General features: G+C 41.9%; 2 protein-coding genes across 2 annotated transcripts in view; both read left to right on the top strand.

Moving 5' to 3' along the window:
• The window catches only part of LOC115128281 (superkiller complex protein 2-like), a 48,479-nt gene extending 32,054 nt beyond the window's left edge, over positions 1–16,425 (top strand). Inside the window, exons 26-29 of the mRNA XM_029657984.2 lie at positions 6,646–6,756; positions 8,442–8,660; positions 12,566–12,706; positions 15,862–16,425. Of these exons, the coding sequence (XP_029513844.2) occupies positions 6,646–6,756; positions 8,442–8,660; positions 12,566–12,706; positions 15,862–16,062 (672 nt within the window). The 3' untranslated portion in view covers positions 16,063–16,425. The remainder of the gene's footprint in view (positions 1–6,645; positions 6,757–8,441; positions 8,661–12,565; positions 12,707–15,861) is intronic.
• Positions 16,426–16,525: 100 nt separating this feature from the next.
• LOC115128284 (proline-rich transmembrane protein 1-like) lies at positions 16,526–25,443 on the top strand. The gene is made up of 4 exons (XM_029657991.2): positions 16,526–17,197; positions 18,934–19,400; positions 20,089–20,259; positions 20,804–25,443. Exons 1-4 carry the CDS (start codon positions 17,182–17,184, stop codon positions 20,978–20,980), a joined length of 831 nt encoding a protein of 276 aa, XP_029513851.1. The 5' UTR covers positions 16,526–17,181; the 3' UTR covers positions 20,981–25,443.
• The last annotated feature ends 465 nt before the right edge of the window (positions 25,444–25,908 follow it).

Below are 25,908 nucleotides of genomic sequence, written 5' to 3'. Positions count from 1 at the left end.
CTGAGACTCTTTATGAACACAAGCCCTGGACTCTTTTTATACTGCTTTCTAATAGTCATTTTGTCAGACTGTAATTTATTTGGGCCTGCGCCATTGTTTCCGTTATCCTGTAATAGCTGGCTTTTGGTCGATTAAAAATAAATAATCAGAAGGCGCTAAATAAAAATGGTGCCGGCCAATTGTCCATAGAAATAATAATCCCTTTGCGAAATGATGCATTTTAGCCCTATTCGTTGATTGAAATACAAGTCGATGCAGCACAAGAATTCAAACATCTGTTTGTTGCTGCTGGAGTGAAATGCGTTTTAATAAGCCCAATCACTGCACAACAATTCCAAAGGCAATTCCGTGAAGAAAAAAACCAACTATGGGCAAAATTAAAAAGAGCAACAATTTATTTTCTCAACTGGTAATTAAGCGCGCTTCGCATTCGCCATTCAAGTGCATAGGCAACTAGGCAGGCTTCAGCGCGTCACGCCACTTTGTAATGAGCTGGAGGCAGTATGCATTTTGAAAACATATACTTAATTGTTTGAAACGGGCATTACCTTGCTTTAAAGTAGCCTAGCCAAATCCAACCAAATGCGCAGGCAGTTATTTTATAAATACTTCCGTAGGCCAGTGAAACCAGTGGCCTTTTTCTCCTGTGTTCTATTGTTTTGTTAATCAAGTTTGTTTCATTGTCCAGTAACCAAAGATAAGTCCTATTAGCAACCAATGTTAACATATTTAGATTTCCTCTCTTTTGGAAATGTCTAACAAGTATTTTCACCTCTGTCACATGAAACCTGCTAATTGCATTATTGAACTAACATTTGCGCGTAGCCCATTACCTTGTGCTCATTGCTGCGCTTATAATGTGAAGAAATAAGAGTTTATCAACATTCTATGCTAAACGTTCTGATCTGTTGCATGAACCTCATTGCTTTTTAAAGTTTTTTTGGGGGGTGCAGCCAGACTAGGCCTACTGTTTAAATGAATTTGGGATCTATTGTCCCACAACTGTCTCAGAGTCTGTTTGGAATAGGCTTTGTTTCTCGCACAGAATGACAAGCTGACCAATAGAATAGGTTAACCTTTCTACTATGGGGGATAGTAGGTTGACATAGGCTAGTGATTTGGCTGTTCGTTATTTGTCTTGTTGGCTGAGGAAAAGTACATGCGGGAAGTTATTCTAATGTAGACGGCGTGTGGGTTTGAAGTTTGGGGAAGCTAAGTTTCACCATTTTAAAATAATAATAAAGCATTGCTCGCATTTGCAGACTTATGTAAGATCACCTACTATTCCTAATGTGATGATTAGATTGGATAGTCATAATTTAGGCTAATAATATAACTTAATTACTGTTCACAAAAAAGACTGTTCAATGCAGCTCGAAGTTGCATAGAGTAGGCTTAGGCTATATCAGATTTATATCATTTATTCTCTTTTTGCACATGGAAATGTTGGCCTTTTTATAAGCACATTTCATGCAATTTTACTTCACTTTATATGACTGAAGATATTATGGGGTATTGTGTGTAGATTGATTCAAATATGACAAATTACAGGGTAGCCTACTCTGCTGACACTGACAGATCAATAAAAACGACGTTGTCTGATTCACATATTTGGCTTACGAGAAAAGGGAGACAAAAAATACAATATGACGTCCATCTAAACCTGGAGGAGGAAATGATTGTCCAAAAACACTGGCACTGATGCAATGATAATGACAGTGACAGTGAATATGCACACTCGCTGTCATATGACTGATGTTCTCCGCTGGTGCCAATAAAGATGGGTTACTTTTACTTTTCGCTCAATTAAGTTGAGAATTTGGATAACTTAAAGTCAGATTGGAGTCTTTTCGTTCTCTTCTCTTTACAGCAATAGCCATTTTGTTTTCCAAACTGTTTTTGCGAGATGTATTTTTAAATATCGCGATATGCCTGGCTGGGTCTCTTTGCTTTTCACTGACAGTCGCAACTCAACAGTCATCTGTTTGGTATTTGTTGCGCTATGTCCAAATTGCGGGCCCTGTGATATGTGATTTAAAACAATTCACAGCTTTTCATTTTTTTAGATAATGATCCTTAATTTCATGTATTTTTTGGATTGCTTCCGCTAGCCTTGTTCTAACATCTTCAAATTGCTCGTCGGAATTCAGTAGGAATGACGCATGCCGTTGCATCCAAGTTGCATGTTCTGTTAAGATGAATTACCATAAACTAAATGGGATTTCTGTCATTCTGAGAACCTCGTGGATGAACGCCCTAATCAGGTTACGCAACCAATGCATATAGTCCAGTAAATTTCTTAAATGTCCGGTAAATTAAAATGCTGCCGGTCAAATGTCCTATCGGGAACCCTGGTCTGCACTAAGCATTGTAAAACTAAGCCTTGCTAGATATTTTCCTGCCTTGTTCAGTGGCCAACTCCGTGGCCTTTTGGTTAGTGTCGGCCCTGAGATTGGAAGGTTTGGGAGTTCGATCCCCAGGAGAGTCATACCAAAGACTGTAAAAATGGGACCCGCTACGTCTCTGATTGGCACTCCGCATTAAGGAGATAGCTTGGGTCAGGACCCTGTGAGTCTATTGATGTGAAGTACTTGCACATCAAGCTGCATCACACTACAGAAACCAGAGATAGGCTCCAGCTCCTCTCGTGCAAGGCTACTTACTGCCATGTTCCAGGGTGAGATGAGAACAGCAGAGCAGGGAGTTCTATAATTACCCATGTAGGATGAGCAGAGTCACCGCTGTCTGTCTCACTGAAGGGATACATTACGACTGCATGTCATTAGAGCCATCGCTCAGTTACACAGTAGGCTTTGTGCTGCTGGGCTCTAATTTCTTTGGGAGATAGTGTATGTGAGCTTTTGACTCTCTTAACAGGCCATTCCATTTTTTGTGGCATACATTATACAGTGCATTCGAAAAGTATTCAGACCCTTTCACTTTTTCCACATTTTGTTTTTACGTTACAGCCTTATTCTAAAATATGACAAAGCGAAAACAGGTTGTTTTGAAATTTTTGCAAACTTATTACAAATTTTAAAAAACGAATACTTTATTTACGTAAGTATTCAGACTCTTTGCTATGAGACTCGAAATTGAGCTCAGGTGCATCCTGTTTCCATTGATCATCCTTGATGTTTCTACAACTTGTTTGGAGTCCACCTGTGGTAAATTAAATTGATTTGGAAAGGCACACACCTGTCTATATAAGGTCCCACAGTTGACTGTGCATGTCAGAGCATGTATCAAGCCATGAGGTCGAAGGAATTGTCCATGGAGCTCCAAGACAGGATTGTGTTGAGGCACGGATCTGGTGAAGGGTACCAAAACATTTCTGCAGCATTGAATGTCCCCAAGAACACTGTGACCTCAATCATTCTTAAATGGAAAAAGTTTGGAACCACTAAGACTCTTCCTAGAGCTTGCTACCCAGCCAAACTGGTAAATCTGTCGTTCTGCCCCTGAACAAGGCAGTTAACCAACTGTTCCTAGGCCGTCATTGAAAATAAGAATTTGTTCTTAACTGACTCGCCTAGTTAAATAAAGGTGTAAATAAAGGGCCATGGTCAGGGAGGTGACCAAGAACCCAACCCGATGGTTACTCTGACAGAGCTCCAGAGTTTCTCTGTGGAGATGGGAGAACCTTCCAGAAGGACAACCATCTCTGCAGCACTCCGCCAATCAGGCCTTTATGGTAGAGTTGCCAGACGATAGCCACTCCTCAGTAAAAGGCACATGACAAGTACTCAGACCATGAGAAACAAGATTCTCTGGTCTGATGAAACCAAGATTGAACTCTTTGGCCTGAATGCCATCTGGAGGACACCTGGCACCATCCCTATGGTGAAGCATGGTGGTGGCATGCTTAAAAAAAAAGCTCTCAGGACCTCAGACTGGGGCGAAGGTTCACCTTCCAACAGGACAACGACCCTAAGCATGCAGCCAAGACAACACAAGAGTGACTTCGGAACAAGTCTGTGAATGTCATTGAGTGGCCCAGCCAGAGCCCGGAATTGAACCCAATGAAACATCTCTGGAGAGACCTGAAAATAGCTGTGCAGCTGTGACATTCCCCATCCAACCTGACAGAGCTTGAGAGGAGAATGTGAGAAACTCCCTAAATACAGGTGTGCCTGTAAATATGTTTTACCTAAGAAGACTCAAAGCTGTAATCGCTGCCAAAGGTGCTTCAACAGTACTGAGGGAACGACGGTCTGAATACTTAGATAAATGTTACATTTAAGTTTTTTATTTACAGATTAAAAAACTGTTTTTGCTTTGTCATTATGGGGTGCACAAGAACACAAAGGCAACCTGCCTAAATAACTACAGACCCGTAAGCACTCACGTCCGTAGCCATGAAGTGCTTTGAAAGATTGGTAATGGCTCACATCAACACCATTATCCCAGAAACCCTAGACCCACTCCAATTTGCATACCGCCCAAACCGATCCACAGAGGATGTCATCTCTATTGCACTCCACACTGCCCGTTCCCACCTGGACAAAAGGAACACTTATGTGAGAATGCTATTCATTGACTACAGCTCAGCGTTCAACACCATAGTACCCTCAAAGCTCATCACTAAGCTAAGGAATCTGGGACTAAACACCTCCCTCTGCAACTGGATCCTGGACTTCCTGACGGGCCGTCCCGAGGGGGTGAAGGTAGGTAACAACAAATCTGCCACGCTGATCCTCAACACTGGAGCTCCTCAGAGGTGCGTGCTCAGTCCCCTCCTATACTCCCTGTTCACCCACAACTGCATGGCCAGGCACGACTCCAATACCATCATTAAGTTACCAGACGACACAACAGTGGTAGGCCTGATCACCGACAACGACGAGACAGCCTATAGGGAGGAAGTGGGCACGACCAAGCCTATTCCCCCTCAGGAAACTAAAAAGATTTGGCATGGGTCCAGAGATCCTCGAAAGGTTCTACAGCTGCAACATTGAGAGCGTAGGGTTGCGTCACTGCAATTGCTCGGCATCTGACCGCATGGCACTACAGAGGGTAGTGCGTACGGCCCAGTACATCACTGGGGCTAAGCTGCCTGCCATCCAGGACCTCTACACCAGGCGGTGTCAGTGGAAGGCCCTAAAAATTGTCAAAGACCCCAGCCATCCCAGTCATAGACTATTCTCTCTACTACTGCATGGCAAGCGGTACTGGAGTGCCAAGTCTAGGACAAAAAGGCTTCTCAACAGTTTTTTACCCCCAAGCCATATGACTCCTGAACAGGTAATCAAATGGCTACCCGGACTATTTGCATTGTGTGCCCCCCCCAGCCCCTCTTTTTACGCTGCTGCTACTCTCTGTTTATCATATATGCATAGTCACTTTAACTAAACATTCAAGTACATACTACCTCAATTGGGCCGACCAACCAGTGCCCTCGCACATTGGCTAACCGGGCTATCTGCATTGTGTCCCACCACCTGCCAACCCCTCTTTTATGCTACTGCTACTCTCTGTTCATCATATATGTACATACTACCTCAATCAGCCTGACTAACCGGTGTCTGTATGTAGCCTCGCTACTTTTATAGCCTCGCTACTGTATATAGCCTGTCTTTTTACTGTTTTATTTCTTTACCTACCTATTGTTCACCTAATACCTTTTTTCACTATTGGTTAGAGCCTGTAAGTAAGGATTTCACTGTAATTTCCTGTTGTATTCGGCGCACGTGACAAATTAACTTTGATTTGTTGTGTGGAGATAGTTGCACAGTATATTAAATAATTCTACAGACCTCTTCTCTATTGCTGTTTGGAGTGCATAGATTAAGTGATTGTACACTACATGACCAAAGGTATTTTTGGACACCTGCTCGTCGAGCATCTCATTCCAAAATTATGGGCATTAATGTGGAGTTGGTCCCCCCTTTGCTGCTTTAACAGCCTCCACTCTTCTGGGAAGGCTTTCCACTCGGTGTTGGAACATTAATGCAGGAACTTGCTTCTATTCAGCCACAACAGCATTAGTGAGGTCAGGCACTGATGTTAGTCAATTAGGCCTGGCTCGCAGTCGGCGTTCCAATTCATCCCAAAGGTGTTCGATGGGGTTGAGGTCAGGGCTCTGTGCAGGCCAGTCAAGTTCTTCCACACCGGTCTCAAAAAAACATTTCTGTTATGGGCCTCGCTTTGTGCACGGGTGCATTGCCATGCTGAAACAGGGCCTTCCCCAAACGGTTTCCACAAAGTTGTAAGCACAGAATCGTCAAGAATGTTACTGTATGCTGTAGCATTAACATTTCCATTCACTGGAACTAAGGGGTCTAGCCCGAACTATGAAAAACAGCCCCAGATCATTATTCTTCCACTTCACGGCTGAGCCGTTGTTGTTCCGAGACGTTTCCACAATAACAGCACTTACAGTTCACCGTGGCAGCTCCAGCAGGGCAGAAATTTGACGAACTGACTTGTTGGAAAGGTGGCATCCTATAACGGTGCCACGTTGAAAGTCACTGAGGTCTTCAGTAAGGCCATTCTACTGCCAATGTTTGTCTATGGAGATTGCATGGCTGTGTGCTTGATTTTTATACACCTGTCAGCAACGTGTGTGGCTGAAATAGGCAAATCCACTCATTTGAAGGGGTGTCCACATACTGTTGTATAGAATGTTTCACCCTTTTTCCACAGTTTCTGCGGGTGCAGGAGAGGTTGAGTGTTCAGGAGGAGCTGGACAAACTGCTCTTCCTCGTCTCAGATCAGTCCCTGTCTCTACTGCCAGAGTACCACCAGAGAATCAAGGTATGTCTGACTTCCATCGTCTTAATGCGATCCAATATTAAATTCAAAACTATTCATACAGAAGCGTTTTTCCTAGGTTCCTGCCTATGGAGTTTTTCCTAGCCACTGTGCTTCTGCCTCTGCATTGCTTGCTCTTTGGGGTTTAAGGCTGAGTATCTGTAAAGCACTTTTTGACAACTGCTGATGTAAAAAGGCTTTATAAAATACATTTGATTTGATTTAAAGGTGTAATATGCAGAAATCGCTCTGCCATTTCCTAGTTGCTAAAAATCCTAATAGTTTCCCTTATTTCAGTTTGTGACAAAACAAGCTGTCATTGTGTGGAGAATCATTGTACCATCTAAACCGCTGTGAAATATATTTTCCAGAACCAAAATTATTGTATTTTCAGCTGTTTGAAGCTGGTGTACTGAACCAAAAGTAAAATATTAATTTTAAGAATGAGAGGCATAGAAATAGCACAAACAGAACATATCTACTTTGCTTTCAAAGAGAATGACAGATCTCTAACTCACATTTCTGTGTGAATTTGGTTGTCGCCCCAAAAAGTGACATATTGTAGCTTTAACTAGTTCATACACATTAACATTTAACATTTACATTTAAGTCATTTAGCAGACGCTCTTATCCAGAGCGACCATTAACATTTTCCATTGGTTGCACTGGTGCTCCCAACTTTAAAAAGTTAGGAGCAAAGCATACAATTTAGAAGCAGCAGAAAATGTTATTTTTTTAATAGATTGAGATATAGCATATATACATTGTAGCAACTTCTGAAGCTCATGTTGTTCCCTAGGAACTAATATTTAACCCTGTAAATACATTTGTTTATTATAAAACGCTTAAATGTTGACAGAAATACCTGTCATTGAAATGAAGTCATTTGTGGAATATTATGTTTCTACATTTATGTAGAAGCACTATTTTCCTATAGGAATTGTACACAATTGTCAAGTTTGTGATTATAACATGCAAGAGATCAGTCATTCATTCATTGCTATGATCGTTGATCTCCTGAAGAAGCTATCCCTTTTCCTCTCTTTCTATGCCCCCAGATGTTTGGATATACTGATAAAGTTACCAGGTTGTTAGCTAGATAGCTAATGAGGTAACAAGCATGACTGAACAAGGTGTAAAACAAATGGTTAATGGCTCGTGAAATGTTTTGGAAGTGCCCGCAACATGGTTTATGAATGTAAAATGCGGGCTCCCAATCCTCGACTGTAAGAAAAAAACTGTTCAGTAGTGCTTAAAATGTACCCAAAAACATGAATAATTGATCATCTCTGATGTAAAAGCCTACAAAGTTGCCTGCCATTATGTCAGTTCGTGACGTTGAGTTCGAATACATTTTTAACTGACCAAATTAAGAAATGTTTTTAACGCACTGCAAAAATGTGTGTGGACCAGAAAGAGGCTCTCTCGTCACTGTATTTTGTTCATGCAATGAGGAATTACCATCGTCAGAGAAGTTAGAAAACATATCTGCAGATAATTTTTTGTCTGGAGCTCAAAAATCTGAAGTAACAGTATGCAAATCAGGGAGCCAAATTAACGACTTGTTCAAAGATCCAATTCTGTTCCCGACATTCATCAAAAATATCTATTTAAAACAGCCTTTCCTTCGCAAACGATCCATCACTATGTAACACTAGTGTAATAAAGTCATTATCCCCCATCCCCAGGTGCTCCAGTCCCTGCAGTACGTGGACAATAGCGGTGCTGTGCAGCTGAAGGGCAGGGTGGCCTGCCAGATCAGTAGCCATGAGCTGCTCCTCACAGAGCTACTGTTTGAGAACGCCCTGAGTCCCCTGGCCCCTGAGGAGAGCGCCGCCCTGCTGTCCTGTCTGGTCTTTCAACAGAAGACCCAGGTGGAGCCCCACATCACCAACACATTGCAGGAGGTATGGGGGAACTGGGGGGGGGTAGGGATGAGAGTGTGTGAGAATGCATTTCCTTGGTTCCTTGGGTCCTTTTTTTTGCCTCCTTATCAAAACCCATTGAATGAGAAGATCAGAGGTCCCTCCCTCTGACCTCATCCAATGGGTTTTAAGAAGGATCCGAGGAGAGAGGACGCAAGGAATTTAATGAAATGCAATTGAGATTCTCCCTGTGTGTGTGTTGGGGTGGTAGAATGTGCTTGGTTGTCTACAGGGGTAGGGTTGAGGTTACACTTTTTTGTGTTCTTGTGTCTGTCCCCTATGTGTTATAGTTGTGAAGGTTGTGCAACCATTTTTTTCTCACCCATCTACACTCAGTACCCCATAATGACAAAGTGAAAACATGTTTTTAGAAATGTTTGCAAATGTATTGAAAATTAAATTCAGAAATATCTCATATACATAAATATTCACACCCCTTAGTGAATGCTTTGCAGAAGCACATTTGGCAGTGATTATAGCTGTGGGTTTTGCGTCAAATGCTAAATGAATCATACCGGCTGTATTTCTATATCTTAACTTGATGGCTGACATGCAAAAAAATGTGGGACTTCATCAACAATGGACTAATGAAACAAATACTAACAAATAGTTTTTAGTTTGTGTTTTCCTTTAACTTCTTGGTGACAGGGGGCAGTATTTTCACGTCCGGATGAAATGCATGCCCAAATTCAACTGCCTGCTACTCATCCCCAGAAGATAAGATATGAATATTAGTACATTTGGATAGAAAACACTCTGACGTTTCTAAAACTGTTTGAATCATGTCTGTGAGTATAACAGAACTTATTTAGCAGACGAAACCCAGAGGACAAACCATTCAGATTATTTTTTTAAGGTCACTCTCTTTTCAATTAGCTTTCATTGGGAATCCAGATTTCTAAGGGACTTTCTTGCAGTTCCTATCGCTTCCACTGGATGTCAACAGTCTTTAGAAATTGGTTGAGGTTATTCCTTTGTGAAATGAAGAAGTACGGCCATCTTGAACGAGGGTAACTTGAAGTGTACTGTTAGATATAGATGCGTGACCAGAAAGCATGTTTTCTTTCTGTATTGAACACAGATCATCCTGTCTTAAATTTGATCGATTATTTACATTAAAAAATACCTATAGTTCAATTACAAAAGTAGTTTGAAACGTTTTGGCAAAGTTTACAGCTAACTTTTGAGATATTTTGTAGTCAAGTTGCTCAAGTTGGAACCAGTGTTTTTCTGGATCAAACACGCCAAATAAATGGATATTTTGGATATATATCGACGGAATAAATCGAACAAAAGGACCATTTGTGATGTTTATCGGACATATTGGAGTGCCAACAAAAGAAGCTCGTCAAAGGTAAGGCATGAATTATATTTTTATTTCTGAGTTTTGTGTCGCGTTGAAATATGCTTTTTCTCTTTTGTTTACGGAGGTGCTATCCTCAGATAATAGCATTGTTTGCTTTCGCCGAAAAGCCTTTTTGAAATCTGACATGTTGGCTGGATTCACAACACGTGTAGCTTTAATTTGGTATCTTACATGTGTGATTTAATGAATGTTTTGATTTATTTATTTATTTGAATTTGGCGCTCTGCATTTTCCCTGGCATTTAAACCTCTTATGGATCCCTTCACTCACCAATCCCTTTAGCTGGATTGATTTGATTAACATCCAGTGAAATGGCAGCGGGCCAAATTCAAACTACAGGAATATCAATATTCAACATTCACGAAAATATATGTGTAAAACATCAAAATAAAGCTTAACAACTTGTTAATCCAGCCACTGTGTCAGATTTCAAAAAGGCTTTACGGCGAAAGCAGACCATGCGATTATCTGACGACAGCGCCCCGCATACAAACACATGAAAATCATATTTCAACCAGGCAGGTGCGCCACAAAAGTCAGAAATAGTGATATAATTAAAACCTTACCTTTGAAGATCTTCTTCTGTTGGCACTCCAAAATGTCCCAGAAACATCACAAATGGTCCTTTTGTTCAATAATGAATCTTCTTGATTCAGAAATACACCGGTTTCAACTCGCCCAACATGCCTACAAAGTATCTAATAAATTACCTGTAAACTTGGTCCAAACATTTCAAACAACGTTCCTAATCTAACCTAAGGTACCCTAAATCATAAATAATCGATAAAATTTAAAACGGAATAAACTGTTTCTAATACCGGATAAAAACAATGTGAAGCGCGTTCCAGTTCACACGCACCAAAACAGTAGAGTCTACCTGGAGTGGCACAATGAATAGCCCTAAAAACATCAACCTAAAAAGGGCTTCCCATAGAAAACTATTGGAAAACGCAATGACCTCAAAAAAAATATTCCCTGGATGGATTGTGCTCGGGGTTTCGCCTGCCAAATCAGTTCTGTTACACTCACAGACATTATTCGAACCGTTTTAGAAACTTCAGTGTTTTCTATCCAACACACGCTTCCTTTTCACTCTGTCATTTAGGTTAGTACTGTGGAGTAACTACAATGTTGTTGATCCATCCTCCGTTTTCTCATATCACCATTAAACTCTGTAACTGTTTCAAAATCACCATTGGCCTTATGGTGAAATCCCTGAGCAGTATCCTTCCTCCAGCAACTGAGTTAGAAAGGACACCTGTATCTTTGTTGTGACTGGGTGTATTGATACACCATCCAAAGTGTAATTAATAACTTCACCATGCTCAAAGGGATATTCAGTGTGCTTTTTACACATCTGCCAATCGGTGACCTTCTTTGCGTGGCAATGATAAACCTCCCTGGTCTTTGTGGTTTAATCTGTGTTTGAAAATCACTGCTCGATTGAGGGACCTTACATATAATTGTAAGTGTGGGGTTACAGAGATGGGGTTGTCATAAAGAAATCATGTTAAATGCTATTATTGAACATGGAATGAGTTCATGTAACTTATTATGTGATTTGTTAAGCACATTTTTACTCCTGAACTTATTTAGGCTTGCCATAACAAGTGGTTGAATACTCATTGACTCAGCTTTCAATTTTGTATTCAATTGTAAATCATTCTACAAACAAAATTCCACCTTGACATTATGGAGTATTGTGTGAAGATCAGTAACACAACATCTCATTTAAATATATTTTTAATTCAGGCTGTTACACAACAAAATGTGGAGAACGTAAAGGGGTGTGAATACTTTCAGAAAGCACTGTAACTATACATTTCAATGTGTCATCTGTAATGTACATGGATGGAGGATGGACATGTTGGCTTCTAGTGATACACACGCTGGTTTGAGCTCAGGCTAGACGCACACAGCTGTCTTACCCCGCAACAAGGGCGCCACACCCGATACACACTCCCCTGAAGCCCTGAAACATGGAAGTGCTCTAAAGAGGGCTGAATTAGTGATGGGCGAGGTGAGAGCCATGTCTGGAGTGGTTTAGAAAGGTACCATCCAAGGGGCGAGCAGCAAGGAAAAGTGATCTCTGACAGGGAACACAATCACCCAACACAGGTAACAGGGCTCCGAGTGGGATTTCAGATGACGTGCAGCTTAACACTTAACAGAGGGGAGGCTGAGGTTAAAGTGGAGTGTGCAAAGTAAGGCGGATGTGATTGGAAAGTGTCACGTGTTTAAGTGCTCCTTGTATGACTAATCTGTGTCTATCTGCCTTTGTCTCTATCATTCTGCTCTCTCTCGCTCTCGCTCTCAATCTCCACTCTTCTCTGTCCTTCTCCTTGTATTAACCCACTTTTGACTGTGCCCCATTACTACCTCCCTTATTACTACCTCATGTCTCTCTCCTCTCTCTTTCTTTGCCCTTCTCCTTACATTACCCCACTCTGTGTGCCCCGTCTATTACTTTCTTCTTTTGCCACATCTCTCCCTCGGCTCTCTCCTTTCCTCTCTCCCATAGGGTATTGAGAGAGTGCTGGCAGTGGCCCAGCGTATTGGGGAACTGCAGAGTGACTGTGGGATAACCCAGACAGCTGAAGAATTTGTGGGCCAGTTCAAGTTTGGCCTGACCGAAGTGGTATACTGTTGGGCCAGAGGCATGGTGAGTGGCATAAGCGAACTGTAATTTTAGACTCTTCTTGATTGACCTCATTTCAATCAAGACACTCATGGGCAGTTTCCTGGACACAGAATAAGCCTAGTCCTGGACCGAAAAGCATGTCCATTTTAAAGTGCTTTGTCCTCCAGAACTAGGCTTAATCCCGTGTCTTGGAACCTGGCCCCTCAAAGCTCCAAAAACCTGCCCCCTAAAAGATCTTCATCAGGAGTTAGGTTTCTATCCATTTGGGGGGCATCAATTATCTGCAGATAAGTGATAAAAAGATTCTCTGAAGATGTTAATTCCTCAGTGCAGAAACAATATATTGAGGAGAGAGCCTCATTCTGGTCCACACAATTTTTTCCCGGTGCGTTAAATTGACAATGGTAGGCAACGTTTTAGGCTTTACATTAGAGATTAACAATTTTTTATGGTTTTAGGTACATTTCTAAGCATTTCTGAATGAAGAGCCATTTGGGAGCCAAATGAACAGCTCTTTTAGGTGAATGGAGCCAAGTGATCCGGGTCACAGAAAATACTAAATGCCCATCACTGTGCAACAGAGCTCAAAGGGGACACTGGTGTCTTAAAAGGGCAATGACATACACAACATGACCAAAAGTATATGGACAACAGCTCGTCAAACATCTCATTCCAAATTCATGGTCCCCCCTTTGCTGCTATAACAGCCTTCACTGTTCTGGGAAGGCTTTCTACTAGATGTTGGAACATTGCTGCGGGGTCATGCTTCCATTCAGCCACAAGCGCATTGGTGAGGTCGGGTGCTGATGTTGGGTGATAAGGCCTGGCTCGCAGTCGGCGTTCCAATTGAACCCAAAGGTGTTCCATGGGTCTGAGGTCAGGGCTCTTGATAAACCATTTCTGTTTGAACCTTGCTTTGTGCATGGGGGCATTATCATGCTGGAACCAGCGAGAGCCTTCCCCAAACTGTTGCCACAAAGTTAAAGCACAGTATCGTCTAGAATGTCATTGTATGCTGTAGCGTTATGATTTCCCTTCACTGGAACTAAGGGGCCTAGCCCGAACCATGAAAAACATCCCCAAACCATTATTCCTCCATTATCCCGCACTTTGCATTGGTGCAGGTAGCGTTCTCCTGGCCATCCTGCCAGATGGTGAAGCGTGATTAAATCACTTCAGAGAACGAGCTTCCACTGCTGCAGAGTCCAATGGCGGCGAGCTTTACACTACTCTTGACTTCTGTGTGGCTGCTCAGCCATGGAAACCCATTTCATGAATCTCCCGACAAGCAGTTCTAGTGCTGACGTTGCTTCCAGAGGCCGTTTGGAACTCGGTAGTGAGTGTTTCAACCAAGGACAGGCAATTTTTGAGCTTGTATGGCCTACCACTTGCTCTTAGACGTTTCCACTTCACAATAACAGCACTTACAGTTGACCGGGGCAGCTCTAGCAGGGCAGAAATTTGACGAACTGACTTGTTGGAAAGGTGGCATCCTATACCGGTGCCACGTTGAAAGTCACTGAGCTCTTCAGTAAGGCCATTATATTGCCAATGTTTGTCTATGGAGACTGCATGGCTGTGTGCTCGATGTTATACCCCTGTCAGCAACGTGTGTGGCTGAAATAGCCGAATCCACAAATTTGAAGGGGTGTCCACATACTGTTGTATATGTAGTGTACTTTGTAATAAACAAAATAATTATTGTTATTATTTATATTTATAATAAGTTAATAATGATAACAATCAGGATGTTGTGTCCAATGGGGTAAATGCAGATGGATAAACCCCATGTTTCAGCCTGTGTACATGTTATAGCCAATATGCTACAGGTGACATCTGATAAGACTCCATGCATGTTCCAATATGTTAAAATAATTCTAACTGCGTTTTCACCAATATGTTTTGGGGCTTTTAAAAAGTCACCAGAACGGAGCTTCAGTCCTCAGACTGAAATTGGCCGAACTCACAGTTTAATACATGTACAAAATGATCCCTAAAAGCATGACGGTCATGACTTTCTTTACCGACATAAAAAGATCCCACCTTGTCGAACGAACAAATGATCTGTCGGCATTTATGAAACTTCCTGTTTCCATCACAGCCGTCGTGATTTTGTTTTAATACTGTATGACTTTACTCACATAAAAATAGTGGATGGAAACTGTAATGAGGTGCGTTCTGGCGGCAGAGAAGTCAGGCGCAGGAGAGCGAAAACTGATTTACAACGGTGTCGTTTAATAAACAAAAAACCACCGTCAACAAAACAAATCGATGAAATGGGTCAAACAAAACCCGGTTATCACCAGCATACCGCGCACAAGCACGACAAGAAACAATTACGGACAAGGACATGGGGGGGAACAGAGGGTTAAATACACAGCATGTAATTGATGGAATTGGAACCAGGTGTGATGGAAGACAAGACAAAACCAATGGAAAATAAAAAGTGGATCGGCGATGGCTCGCGAAGGTCGGTGACGTAGACCGCCGAACGCCGCCCGAACAAGGAGAGGGACCAACTTCGGAGGAAGTCGTGACAGAAATGTGATTACTGATGATGGTCTTTTCAACACAGAAGTTCATACCAAATTATTGCCTGATGATCTTCTGAACTTCCTAATACCTTTCTGATTTTAGTTTCGTCAAACCATATTTCCTTCAGATTGAAATACTGTCAAAACTACTGGCAGATTGATTTGAAATAGACTGTCATAAAAAATAACATTTGCTTTGATTACATCACTTTTTTTTACTTGATGGGGTTGATATTTTTTTTTATATATAAAAATGGGGTCACGGGCCAAAAATGTTTGGGAACCCCTAATGTACTTTATCATAAGTTTAAACTAACTGCTATCCCTACTTTCTGGCCTATTTATTTAAAAAGAAATGCAGAGTGTCGGGGGTGGCAGGTAGCCTAGTGGTTAGAGCGTTGGGCTAGAAACCGAAAGGTTGCTAGAGCTGACAAGGTAAAAGAAAAAGCTGTCGTTCTGTCCCTGGATAAGACAGTTAACCCACTGTTTCTAGGCCGTCATTGTAAATAAGAATTTGTCCTTAACTGACTTGCCTAGTAAAATAAAGGTAACAAATACAGGGGAGACCAAGAAGGCAGCAGTCCTGTCCTGTACTCAACTGTGTCTAAATTAACTGGTATACTTTCCTATTTCCTCCTCCAGCCATTTGCAGAGATTGCACAGTTAACAGACGTCCAGGAGGGCACGGTGGTGCGCTGCATCCAGAGACTAGACGAGGTGCTGAAGGAGGTGCGCCAGGCAGCCCGCATCGTGGGAGACTCGGTCCTGGGCAGCAAGATGGAGAAGGCCTCCCTGGCCATTCGCAGAGACATCGTGTTCACTGCTTCGCTCTACACACACTGAGATGGGAAGGGAGAGAATGGGGGGAAGAGGGAGAGCGAGAGAGGGTGTAGATAGTGTTTGTATTGTAGGTGAAAGAGTGTGGAGAGTGTGGAGAGGATGTAGGTACGGTATTGTAGGTGAGAGAGTGCCAAGGTGCCTGAGCCAAGTCCCAAGCTCGATCAATGTGTGTGAGCATGGTGAGTGTATGAGGGAGGGGTGTGTGTTTGTGTGCGATTGTATGGACATACTATTGTTTACCTGAGTCCTAATTAAATTCCTGGACATGGAAAGGGAATGCTCTTAAACAAATCAGACCAAAGTAGTAATGATAATGAAATTATTTGTAATTTATTGTACAGTAATAAAATCCACTGTGGACTAACATTTTAGAGTACTTTGTTTTTAGCAATTGTCCCCCAAGGGCTCCTGTGATTGTCTGAGTAAGTGGCTGTATGCATGAGTCTGACATTGGTTTAAACATTATGACACTGTTAACTATTGCTCTTGCTGTATACTGTAGGAACAACAATCTGTACATATCCTATTCTGTGAAACGTAATGTCATTTACAGTCAACTATCTAACCCTAATCAAAATCATGAAAAATCACGTTCTAGACTCATGCTCATGTTATGACAGCAAGCCACGGGTATAAAGAGTCAGCATAGCATAAAAAGTATTCAAATCCAATATCCGGTCATCTCTTTAAAGTGTTTGTTTCGGGTTTTCCAGCTCAGTGGCATATGTATTTCCCAGTCTCGGCTGTCTCTTTAAGACAACGATAGCTTTGTGTCTGATTAATTCAATGTAACGAGAGATGCATTGGAGAAACCTATTTTCTGCGGTTACTGTGGATGTACCAGCTACAGAGAGTGTGAAAAACATTGACATTTCTTTCCTATTGGTCATGATCATCGGATAATCCAATTGGCGGTTATCATATACTAAAGTTATAACGTGATACCGTTATTATAGGCAACGGATGTGGGGATACAAAAAATATGGATTTAAATTAGCTGTAAATTAAGTCTCCATAATTTCATCATTTTTTCTGTAAGAGGATTTACCAAAAGTCGTTTTGGAGGAATAAGAATATTTACATTAAATTGTTTGGAGGGGAGTTTTATTCTGACTGCACGAAATGTCTGAAAAACACGGTAAGCTTTTTTTCTCTTGTTCTGTTGCGTCTTTTATGTCAGCACTGTAATTGATAATTGAGCCAATTCTTCCCCTCCCCCGCTGTATATTCTCTCCTTTGGATTATGATACATGTGTACATTTGGGATAATTGTTTGACTATAGGTTGTTTTGGTAGTTTTTTTGTGGTGCATAACTAACAATTGGCTACTTGGTGACGTATGATATCTCTGTTTCCATCTTCTCTGTTTTCACCTCCCCATGTCAACATCTCCGACAAACTCATCCTTCTATTTATCTGCATGTCCTACATCTGTAGTCTGCTATGTTATTTTATTCCCAATAGGGTACGCTCTATTTAATTGCCTATGCATGCACATTTATTTAAATAACTACAATGAAATAAGGGTTTGCGTGCGTGTGTTTGTTTCCGTGAGTGTGGGCGGATTTGCGTGCGTTTGTACAGTGTATCAGGGCGAATGAACGTGAGCGTGTGATAACATAAGAAATGCAGCACAATAATTTGCTTAATTTCTCTCTTTAACTCCCTTGGATTCACTGTATCCTAGGAGGTTATCAAGGTAAGAGCCATGCTACTGAGTGAGATGCCTCCCTAATTCTAAATGAAAGCCTATAGCACAGAAAACAGGTTTCGGTTGGAAAAGCCCTGTATAGAGGCCTGCCTGCATGTTCATGGCATGCACATCACACCAATGAATGAAGTTTATAGGCTATACAGCCGTATCACGTGATAGACACAAACAGACAGCTGAGGTTTTTCGGGAATAGCAGAACATTGTAATCCAATATGGATGATAAAACATGCCAGATATAATCATATTGTTCATTATGGAGAGATGGCAACATATATAGAACTATTCCCCCTCTCAAAGGAATCAGCTCATCTTAATTATAGACACCCAAAGAAATCCTATACAAATTTGACTAGATATCTACAACATAAGACATTTGGAATAATCAAACAATATATGTTCTTTGATGGCTTTCCATCACCATTAGACTTCTGAGTAGTATACTATCTGGTATATGCCTTAGTTGTGAATGGGCCATTAATTCAAACAGTCAATGAAAGTATACATTAGTGCATTAGTTTACTATCAGATCCATATGAACTCCTATCACTTATCCCCCCCCATTCATCCACTATAACCCTTCCTTTCTTCACTGTTGTCCTCTCTCCTTTTTTATTTGACTATCTCTCCCATTGCATGCTATGAATCAGATTTCCCCGTTTCACATTCAGTCCCTGATGTGCGCCATGTACCCTTGAAAGGTGTCCCTCCCGCTGTGTCAGGATCCCATCCCCCTTCTGTGTTTGAGTGGTCTTACTCTGGCTGTGGTGACAGTGTTAGTGGGTTATGTAATGGTGTGTATCCCCAAGCACAACTCTCTCTCTCATATCAACTGCTGAATAGGCTAGTCAGCATGCTGTTTATTGCTGTACTGTACAAAGTCAACCTGGCTACTGTGTGAACGTGGTTCTTTTTGTTTCTCTTTGTGTGAAATGTATTCAACATTTTCACACTCTACATACGTTTGTGTGGTTTACATACCCGTAGGTGACAAACCTATTATAGTGCTTGTATTGCGTAAGCGGTGACCAAAATGTCGGAGGGATGGCTAGTTAGATAACATTTCTGCCGACTCACTCACTCACTCACTCACTCACTCACTCACTCACTCACTCACATATTTATTTCTCTCTCTAATTTATTTCCATCTCTTCCTCTCTCAGGTCTGGAGGACTCCAATCGGCAGGCCATGTCCCAACCCATGCAGCAAATGCAGCCCCCTCCATACCTCCCATCCCAGGACCCTAACACTGGCCAACAACACTCCAACATGCAGCACTCCAACATGCAGCACCCCAACATGCAGCACCCCAACATGCAGAACCCCAACATGCAGCACCCCAACATGCAGCACCCCAACATGCAGCACCCCAACATGGGCCCTCCGCCCAGCTGTGGCCCCCAGCCCAACTACCCCCCTCCACCCCCTCCCCCTGGCTCCGATGGCTACCAGGAGACCCAGTTCCACAATGGATCCTACGGAAACCCAGGGGCCCCACAGGGCTACACAGTCCAGACCCAGGGCCCGGGCGGGGGGGTCCCACATGCCCCTGTAGGGTATTTTCAACCAGGATACCCTCTCCAGCTGCAGCCCTGCACAGCCTATGTGCCTGTCTACCCCATGGCGTCGGTGAGTCAGTGTATTCATCTACGATAGCAGTAATTATTCCATAGCATTTTGTGTTTGCTGAAAAGAGAACGAAGCATATGAGGGTGGTATGCTCATCTGATTCTTTAGAACACCGGTGCTGGTTGGGGAAAAATATACAAGAACGGAAAGGCCCGCACAAGGTATAATACTACTCCCCAGTGTTTTACTTCTGCACCATGATACATTCTGTAAGGGATAATCAACAAGGGGCTAATGCTCTAGAATGCCCTTCAAGCCAATCAGAAACAAGTATTCAACCATGCCATGGTATATGTTTGTGTATCATCATGATGCAGTAGTAAATCACTGGGGAGCAGGCGCAGCATTATAATGACCTGGTATTTCCTTTCTTAATCAAATAGAGAATGAGTCACCCACACAAGCCAATTTCCATTGGTTCTTAGGTTAAGGCTGTGGAAAGTAAACATTGGTTTGCGCCTCTTGAGGGGTACAGAGAAATCCAAAAAGGCTTTTCCAAGGTCAGTGGCCATAAAGAGATCAAGCATCTCACAGTAGGAGTACTGTTCTTGGATCAGTTTTGCCTTGTAGATCACACTGAATAAGATTACATGGACAAGGGGGGACCTGATCCTAGATAAGCACTCCTACTCTGAGATGCTTGATACATCTCTCTCTCTTTCACTCTCTCACTCACTCTCTCACACAGGGACAGCCCTACCAGGGGATGCCCCAGGGTCAGATGGGCATGCAGATGCCCCATGGCATCGCTCTGATGGAGCCCCGGCGCCCGCCTCACGACTACCTGCCCATCGCTGTGCTCACCACCGTCTGCTGCTTCTGGCCCACAGGAATCATAGCCATCATCAAGGCAGTACAGGTTGGTGTTAGGCTAGCACAGAATTGTCTGCACAGTATGTTTGTTAGCTCGCTAGTCATTTTTAGGGAAATTATTGATTGTTTTGTTGTTTCTCTGTTTATTACAGTATTATGTTTATTTTTTATATGCTGGCTTTGTTGGTTAGCCTGATCATTATGCACAAGACTCTACAACAGTCTACATCATGTAATTGCAGCATTGTTTACACAGGCTAAAATTGATTTTTGCATTGGGCTTTCCTTCTGATTTGTTTGAGTTGAGCTAAGCTGACAGCCAGGCATAAATAGCCCTGCAAACTTGGGTCTTGAACCATTAGTATTATTATTATTATGGTTGTTTAATTTAAGACCTGATAAACTGTGTTTTGTGGCTTTTTGTGTGAGTATGTACTATTGTCAACACCACTCTCTCCCCCTCTCAACTAAATTCAGTTTAAGGTTCATTATCGGCATGCAATACATTCTATAAATATGGCCAAGCACTCCAAAACCATAGTTTGTGAGTGGAAAAAAGCATTCTCTCTCTCCCTCCTTCCCCCCCTCAGGTGCGTACAGCAGTGGCCAGGGGGGACATGGTGACGGCAGAGATAGCGTCCCGCGAGGCGCGTAACTTCTCCTTCATCAGCCTGGCGGTGGGCATTGCCTCCATCGTCCTGTGTACCATCCTCACCGTGGTAGTCATCATCGCCTCCCAACACCATGACGATGACTGGGAACCCTAATACATAACACAGTGTGGCATCATGGGATGTTTAGATTTGGGTGGAGATTGAAGAATAAGAGCACCGGAATTCACTCTCTGAAACTGGTATGTTATATTGGGGGGTGTATATATATATATGTGTGTGTGTGTGTGTGTGTATATATATGCACCCTGTGTACTGTATACAGTACTGACCTGACCTACTGACTACTAACGGGTTGAGATCCAATCACACTTATATTCAATTGCCAAAACAAATAGATACACATTTACTTGCCAGTATTACTTACCATTTACACTCGGATATAATAGCGCTCCATAGCACTTATGGGGGAAACAGAGTACATACACAGAGGCATTAAAGGGCAATTCCACCACATTTCAATCTCATTTTCATTATCTATAGCACAGTACCAGTGTCTACATATGTGAAAATGGCGCATGACATCATCAAAAGTACCAACAAAAAAAAAAACTGATTTTCAAAAACAATGAGATTCACAGTGACGTGGGGAGTAAGAAAATGCCCTCCATCTGGCTAGAAACTCGTTGCAGATTTTGAAAATCCGAGTTTTTCTTACTTTTCCTCCTGCCTTATCACAGAGAATAATCTTTAGGACCTTCTTCTCTTTTTAACCACAGAGCATAGAAACGTGCAAATTTTCACATATGTAGACACTGGTATGGTGCTGGAGATAATGAATATGAGGTTTAAAAGTGTCAGAATTGCCCTTTAACTATGAATTACAGATGAATTTATGGTCCCCTTGAACCTAGGTAGACCAAACCATGGATCACACTGTATCTTGATATAAACTATTTAAGCCTTCACAAAACTGCCAAAAAGATCACAAATCATGACTGACATTAGTGCCATATATCAATAGTATTGTGTAAGGAGGTTGTTTTGAATTACTTCTAATATAAATACTTCTATTGAATTGTGTTTAGTCATTTATAGTTTTGATTTATGATTTTCATAAACACCCACATCTAACGATAGTATTTAAAATAATATTTATTAAATGGATCGTATAAATTATAGTATAAGACTGCCAAACAGACGTTGGTATGGAGGGATACAAATGATCAGTATTCATTTTACACACAATCAAATGGAAAGTAAATAAAGACATATTGTTGTCTTATTATGAGATTAATATATGAAAATTGTGGACTAAAAGATTGGGATTTGTCTCGTGAGATGAATGACATCTCTATTTTAAAGTTGTGCTGGCGGAGGGATACACCATAGGGTGTACTGTGACCGTGTCTTTTCTCCCGCCTTTTTTTTTATATGACATGGGACTATTTTAGCTACATTGACAAATTGTTTGTTGCATAAGATTGTTTAATACTTGTTCACTTTATTTATGTATGTATTTAGGTATATTATAATTTATTAGTTTATTTATAATATTTATTTTTCATAGATTATTAGCATTTCACCATTATGTTTTAGTTGAAATCAATAGTTTATTGTACCCCTATTGGCCTACAAAACCTTAACTAAACTCAGCAAAAAAAGAAATGTCCTCTCACTGTCAACGGTGTTTATTTTCAGCAAACTTAACATGTGTAAATATTTGTATGAACATAACAAGATTCAACAACTGAGACAAAAACTGAACAAGTTCCACAGACATGTGACTAACAGAAATGGAATAATGTGTCCCTGAACAAAGGGGGGAATCAAAATCAAAAGTAACAGTCAGTATCTGGTGCGGCCACCAGCTGCATTAAGTACTGCAGTGTTGCCAGTTCTTGCTGTGAGATGTTACCCCACTCTTCCACCAAGGCACCTGCAAGTTCCCAGACATTTCTGGGAGGAATGGCCTTAGCCCTCACCCACCGATCCAACAGGTCCCAGACGTGCTCAATAGGATTGAGATCCAGGCTCTTCGCTGGCCATTGCAGAACACTGACATTCCTGTCTTGCAGGAAATCACGCACAGAACGAGCAGTATGGCTGGTGGCATTGTCAAGCTGGAGGGTCATGTCAGGATGAGCCTGCAGGAAGGGAACCACATGAGGGAGGAGGATGTCTTCCCTGTAACGCACAGCATTGAGATTTCCTGCAATGACAACAAGCTCAGTCCGATGATGCTGTGACACACCGCCCCAGACCATGACGAACCCTCCACCTCCAAATCGATCCCGCTCCAGAGTACAGGCCTTGGTGTAACGCTCATACCTTCTACGATAAACGCGAATCCGACCATCACCCCTGGTGAGAGAAAACCACAACTCGTCAGTGAAGAGCACTTTTTGCCAGTCCTGTCTGGTCCAGCGACGGTGGGTTTGTGCCCATAGGCAACGTTGTTGCCGGTGAAGTCTGGTGAGGACCTGCCTTACAACAGGCCTACAAGCCCTCAGTCCAGCCTCTCTCAGCCTATTGCGGACAGTCTGAGCACTGATGGAGGGATTGTGTGTTCCTTGTGTAACTCGGGCAGTTGTTGTTGCCATCCTGTACCTTTCCTGGCAGGTGTGATGTTCGGATGTACCGATTGGGTGCAAGTGTTACACGGGGTCTGCCACTGCGAGGACGATCAGCTGTCCGTTCTGTCTCCCTGTAGCACTGTCTTAGGCGTCTCACAGTACGGACATTGCAATTTATTGCCCTGGCCACATCTGCAGTCCTCATGACTCCTTGCAGCATGCCTAAGGCACGTTCACGCAGATGAGCAGGGACCCTGGGCATCTTTCTTTTGGTGTTTTTCTTTAGTTTCCGAAGTTTTCATAACCGTGACCTTAATTGCCTACCGTCTGTAAGCTGTTAGTGTATTAACGACAGTTCCACAGGTGCATGTTCATTTAATTGTTCATGGTTCATTGAACAAGCATGGAAAACAGTGTTCAAACCCTTTACAATGAAGATCTGTGAAGTTGTTTGGATTTTTACAAATGATCTTTGAAAGACAGGGTCCTGAAAAGGGGACGTTTCTTTTTTTGCTGAGTTTACATTACATTTGAGTGACGTTTGTGATGACTTGCACTTCCCAGCGTTGACATAGCACAGAAACTGACGTAATTACTTTGTACACCTTGGCTAATGTCAGCAGGCTTAGAATTGTTTTTAGACAATTGTATAATTGTAGAAATAGACACATTTAGAACAACAGTTGCTTGTCTAATTGAAGTGGTTGGTCCATTTTCTAATTTCATATAGAATAAAGTATTGCAGTACTAAGGAAAAAGCTACACATTTGATGGAAAGTGCTTGGACGGACGCAAGATTAAAAAGGCTATGTAATTATATATAGGGCTAGTGTAGTGTAAATTTGAGAAATTGCAGCTTTTGCTTTTGTTTTGTTAATATTAATGGTTATAATAGCCAATAAAATAGTATTATCTTAGTTAACAGTTTCTCAGAGTAAAAGGTTGTAGACAAAGAATTTATATGCCACAGACAATACTCTGTAATGCATGCCATTATTACAATTCTCTCAGCTTTTCCCAAATTGTCTTATCTGATAATAAGGGTTGCGTCAAACACATTTGGTCTCCAATCTAGCCTATCACTTTATGAGGTGTGCTGCCTCGTGTTGGAGAGCCAAGAGGGTTGCCGCGTAACAGCGTGAACTAAAATTACCTGAGACGGAATCAGTCAAGCAGAAATACTGATGGTGGCACTGAAAACGAATGTCTCTGAGGAGAGAGAAAAAAATCTATGCCTAATAATACAGTACACTAGCATTTTACTCTCCTCAATTTGTCTATTATTACCCCAATAGACCCCCCCTTTCTCTCTGTCTCTCTTTCTGATGTCCATTGCAAAATTGGAACCGTAGTTCTAGACATATCTCTAGTCTGCTTCTCTGTTTTCAATTCCTATGATAAAGTTATTCAGAGATATAGAACATGTATTGTTTCTCGTGAAGGACCATGATTACAGGTTTGAATATTGTTATTAGGGTGACGTTTCATTCCAAAAGTATTATTAAATTAGTATTACTACTATGGTTATTATTCTGTTACATGGAAATCTCTTTTACATTTGATTATCATAACTATATTTACAATGTACATTGTATTTGGAGAATATGTTCTTATTCTGACAACACGGTGTTCTAGAAATATGTTGAGTGCAAAGTAAGCACAGTGCTGTGACCTGTAGTGCTGTTACTCACCTCTATACAAGAGATGTATTGGTATGGAATGTTCTTATGCTTTTTAGGCTCACTCCTCACATAACTAGTTGTGTTTCGATCTACACTGTTCTCTCCCCACATACTTGTTTTGTGAGGCCGTTCTGTGTCATTTAAGATGACAGGCTGGGCAAATGCTACTGCTTCTTTGCAGTATTCATACCTTTTCTCTGAGCTTGTAAATGTAATGGATTGGCATTTTCAAATTGGCTGGCGAATCACAGTGTACATGTACTTTTCTTGGGGTTCGTTTCTGTTCATGGATATTACACATGCATCTGTTGTGTATGAATTGAGTTGTTTGAATAAAATTGTTTTTTTTTGTTGTGCAAGAGTAGGTAACAGTGATGTGTACTCTACAGCTATCTCGCTCTCTGTCTTTCACTCTCTCCCACTCTCTCTCTGTGGCCTTTCCACTCCCTACATCTCTTAGGTGCGTATTTATAGTTGGCCCGGATTCCTCCATCCCTGTATCTCTCTTTCTCTCACTGTCAGAACATGAACGATCACTCAATATCTGGTGGGAGGAGGCTGGTGAGAGGAGCTATAGAAGGACGGGCTCATTGTAGCTGGAGTGAAATCAATGGAACGGTATCAAACACATCAAACACATTTGACTCTGTTCCATTTATTCCATTCCACACATTACAATGAGCCCGTCCTCCTATTGCTCCTCCCACCAGCCTCCTCTGAGATAGAGAGGGAGGTGGTGGGACCAGGCCAGACTGTGTCTGCAGGAACACAGATGGTCATTTAGCCTCCCGAAGAGCGACCCAGCATCTCTGCGATCGTTTTACTT

Source organism: Oncorhynchus nerka, linkage group LG4 (genome assembly GCF_034236695.1).
Source record: "Oncorhynchus nerka isolate Pitt River linkage group LG4, Oner_Uvic_2.0, whole genome shotgun sequence".
Taxonomy (NCBI): domain Eukaryota; kingdom Metazoa; phylum Chordata; class Actinopteri; order Salmoniformes; family Salmonidae; genus Oncorhynchus; species Oncorhynchus nerka.
Note: the sequence above shows the minus strand (reverse complement) of the source record. Positions and strands in the feature narration are given on the sequence as shown.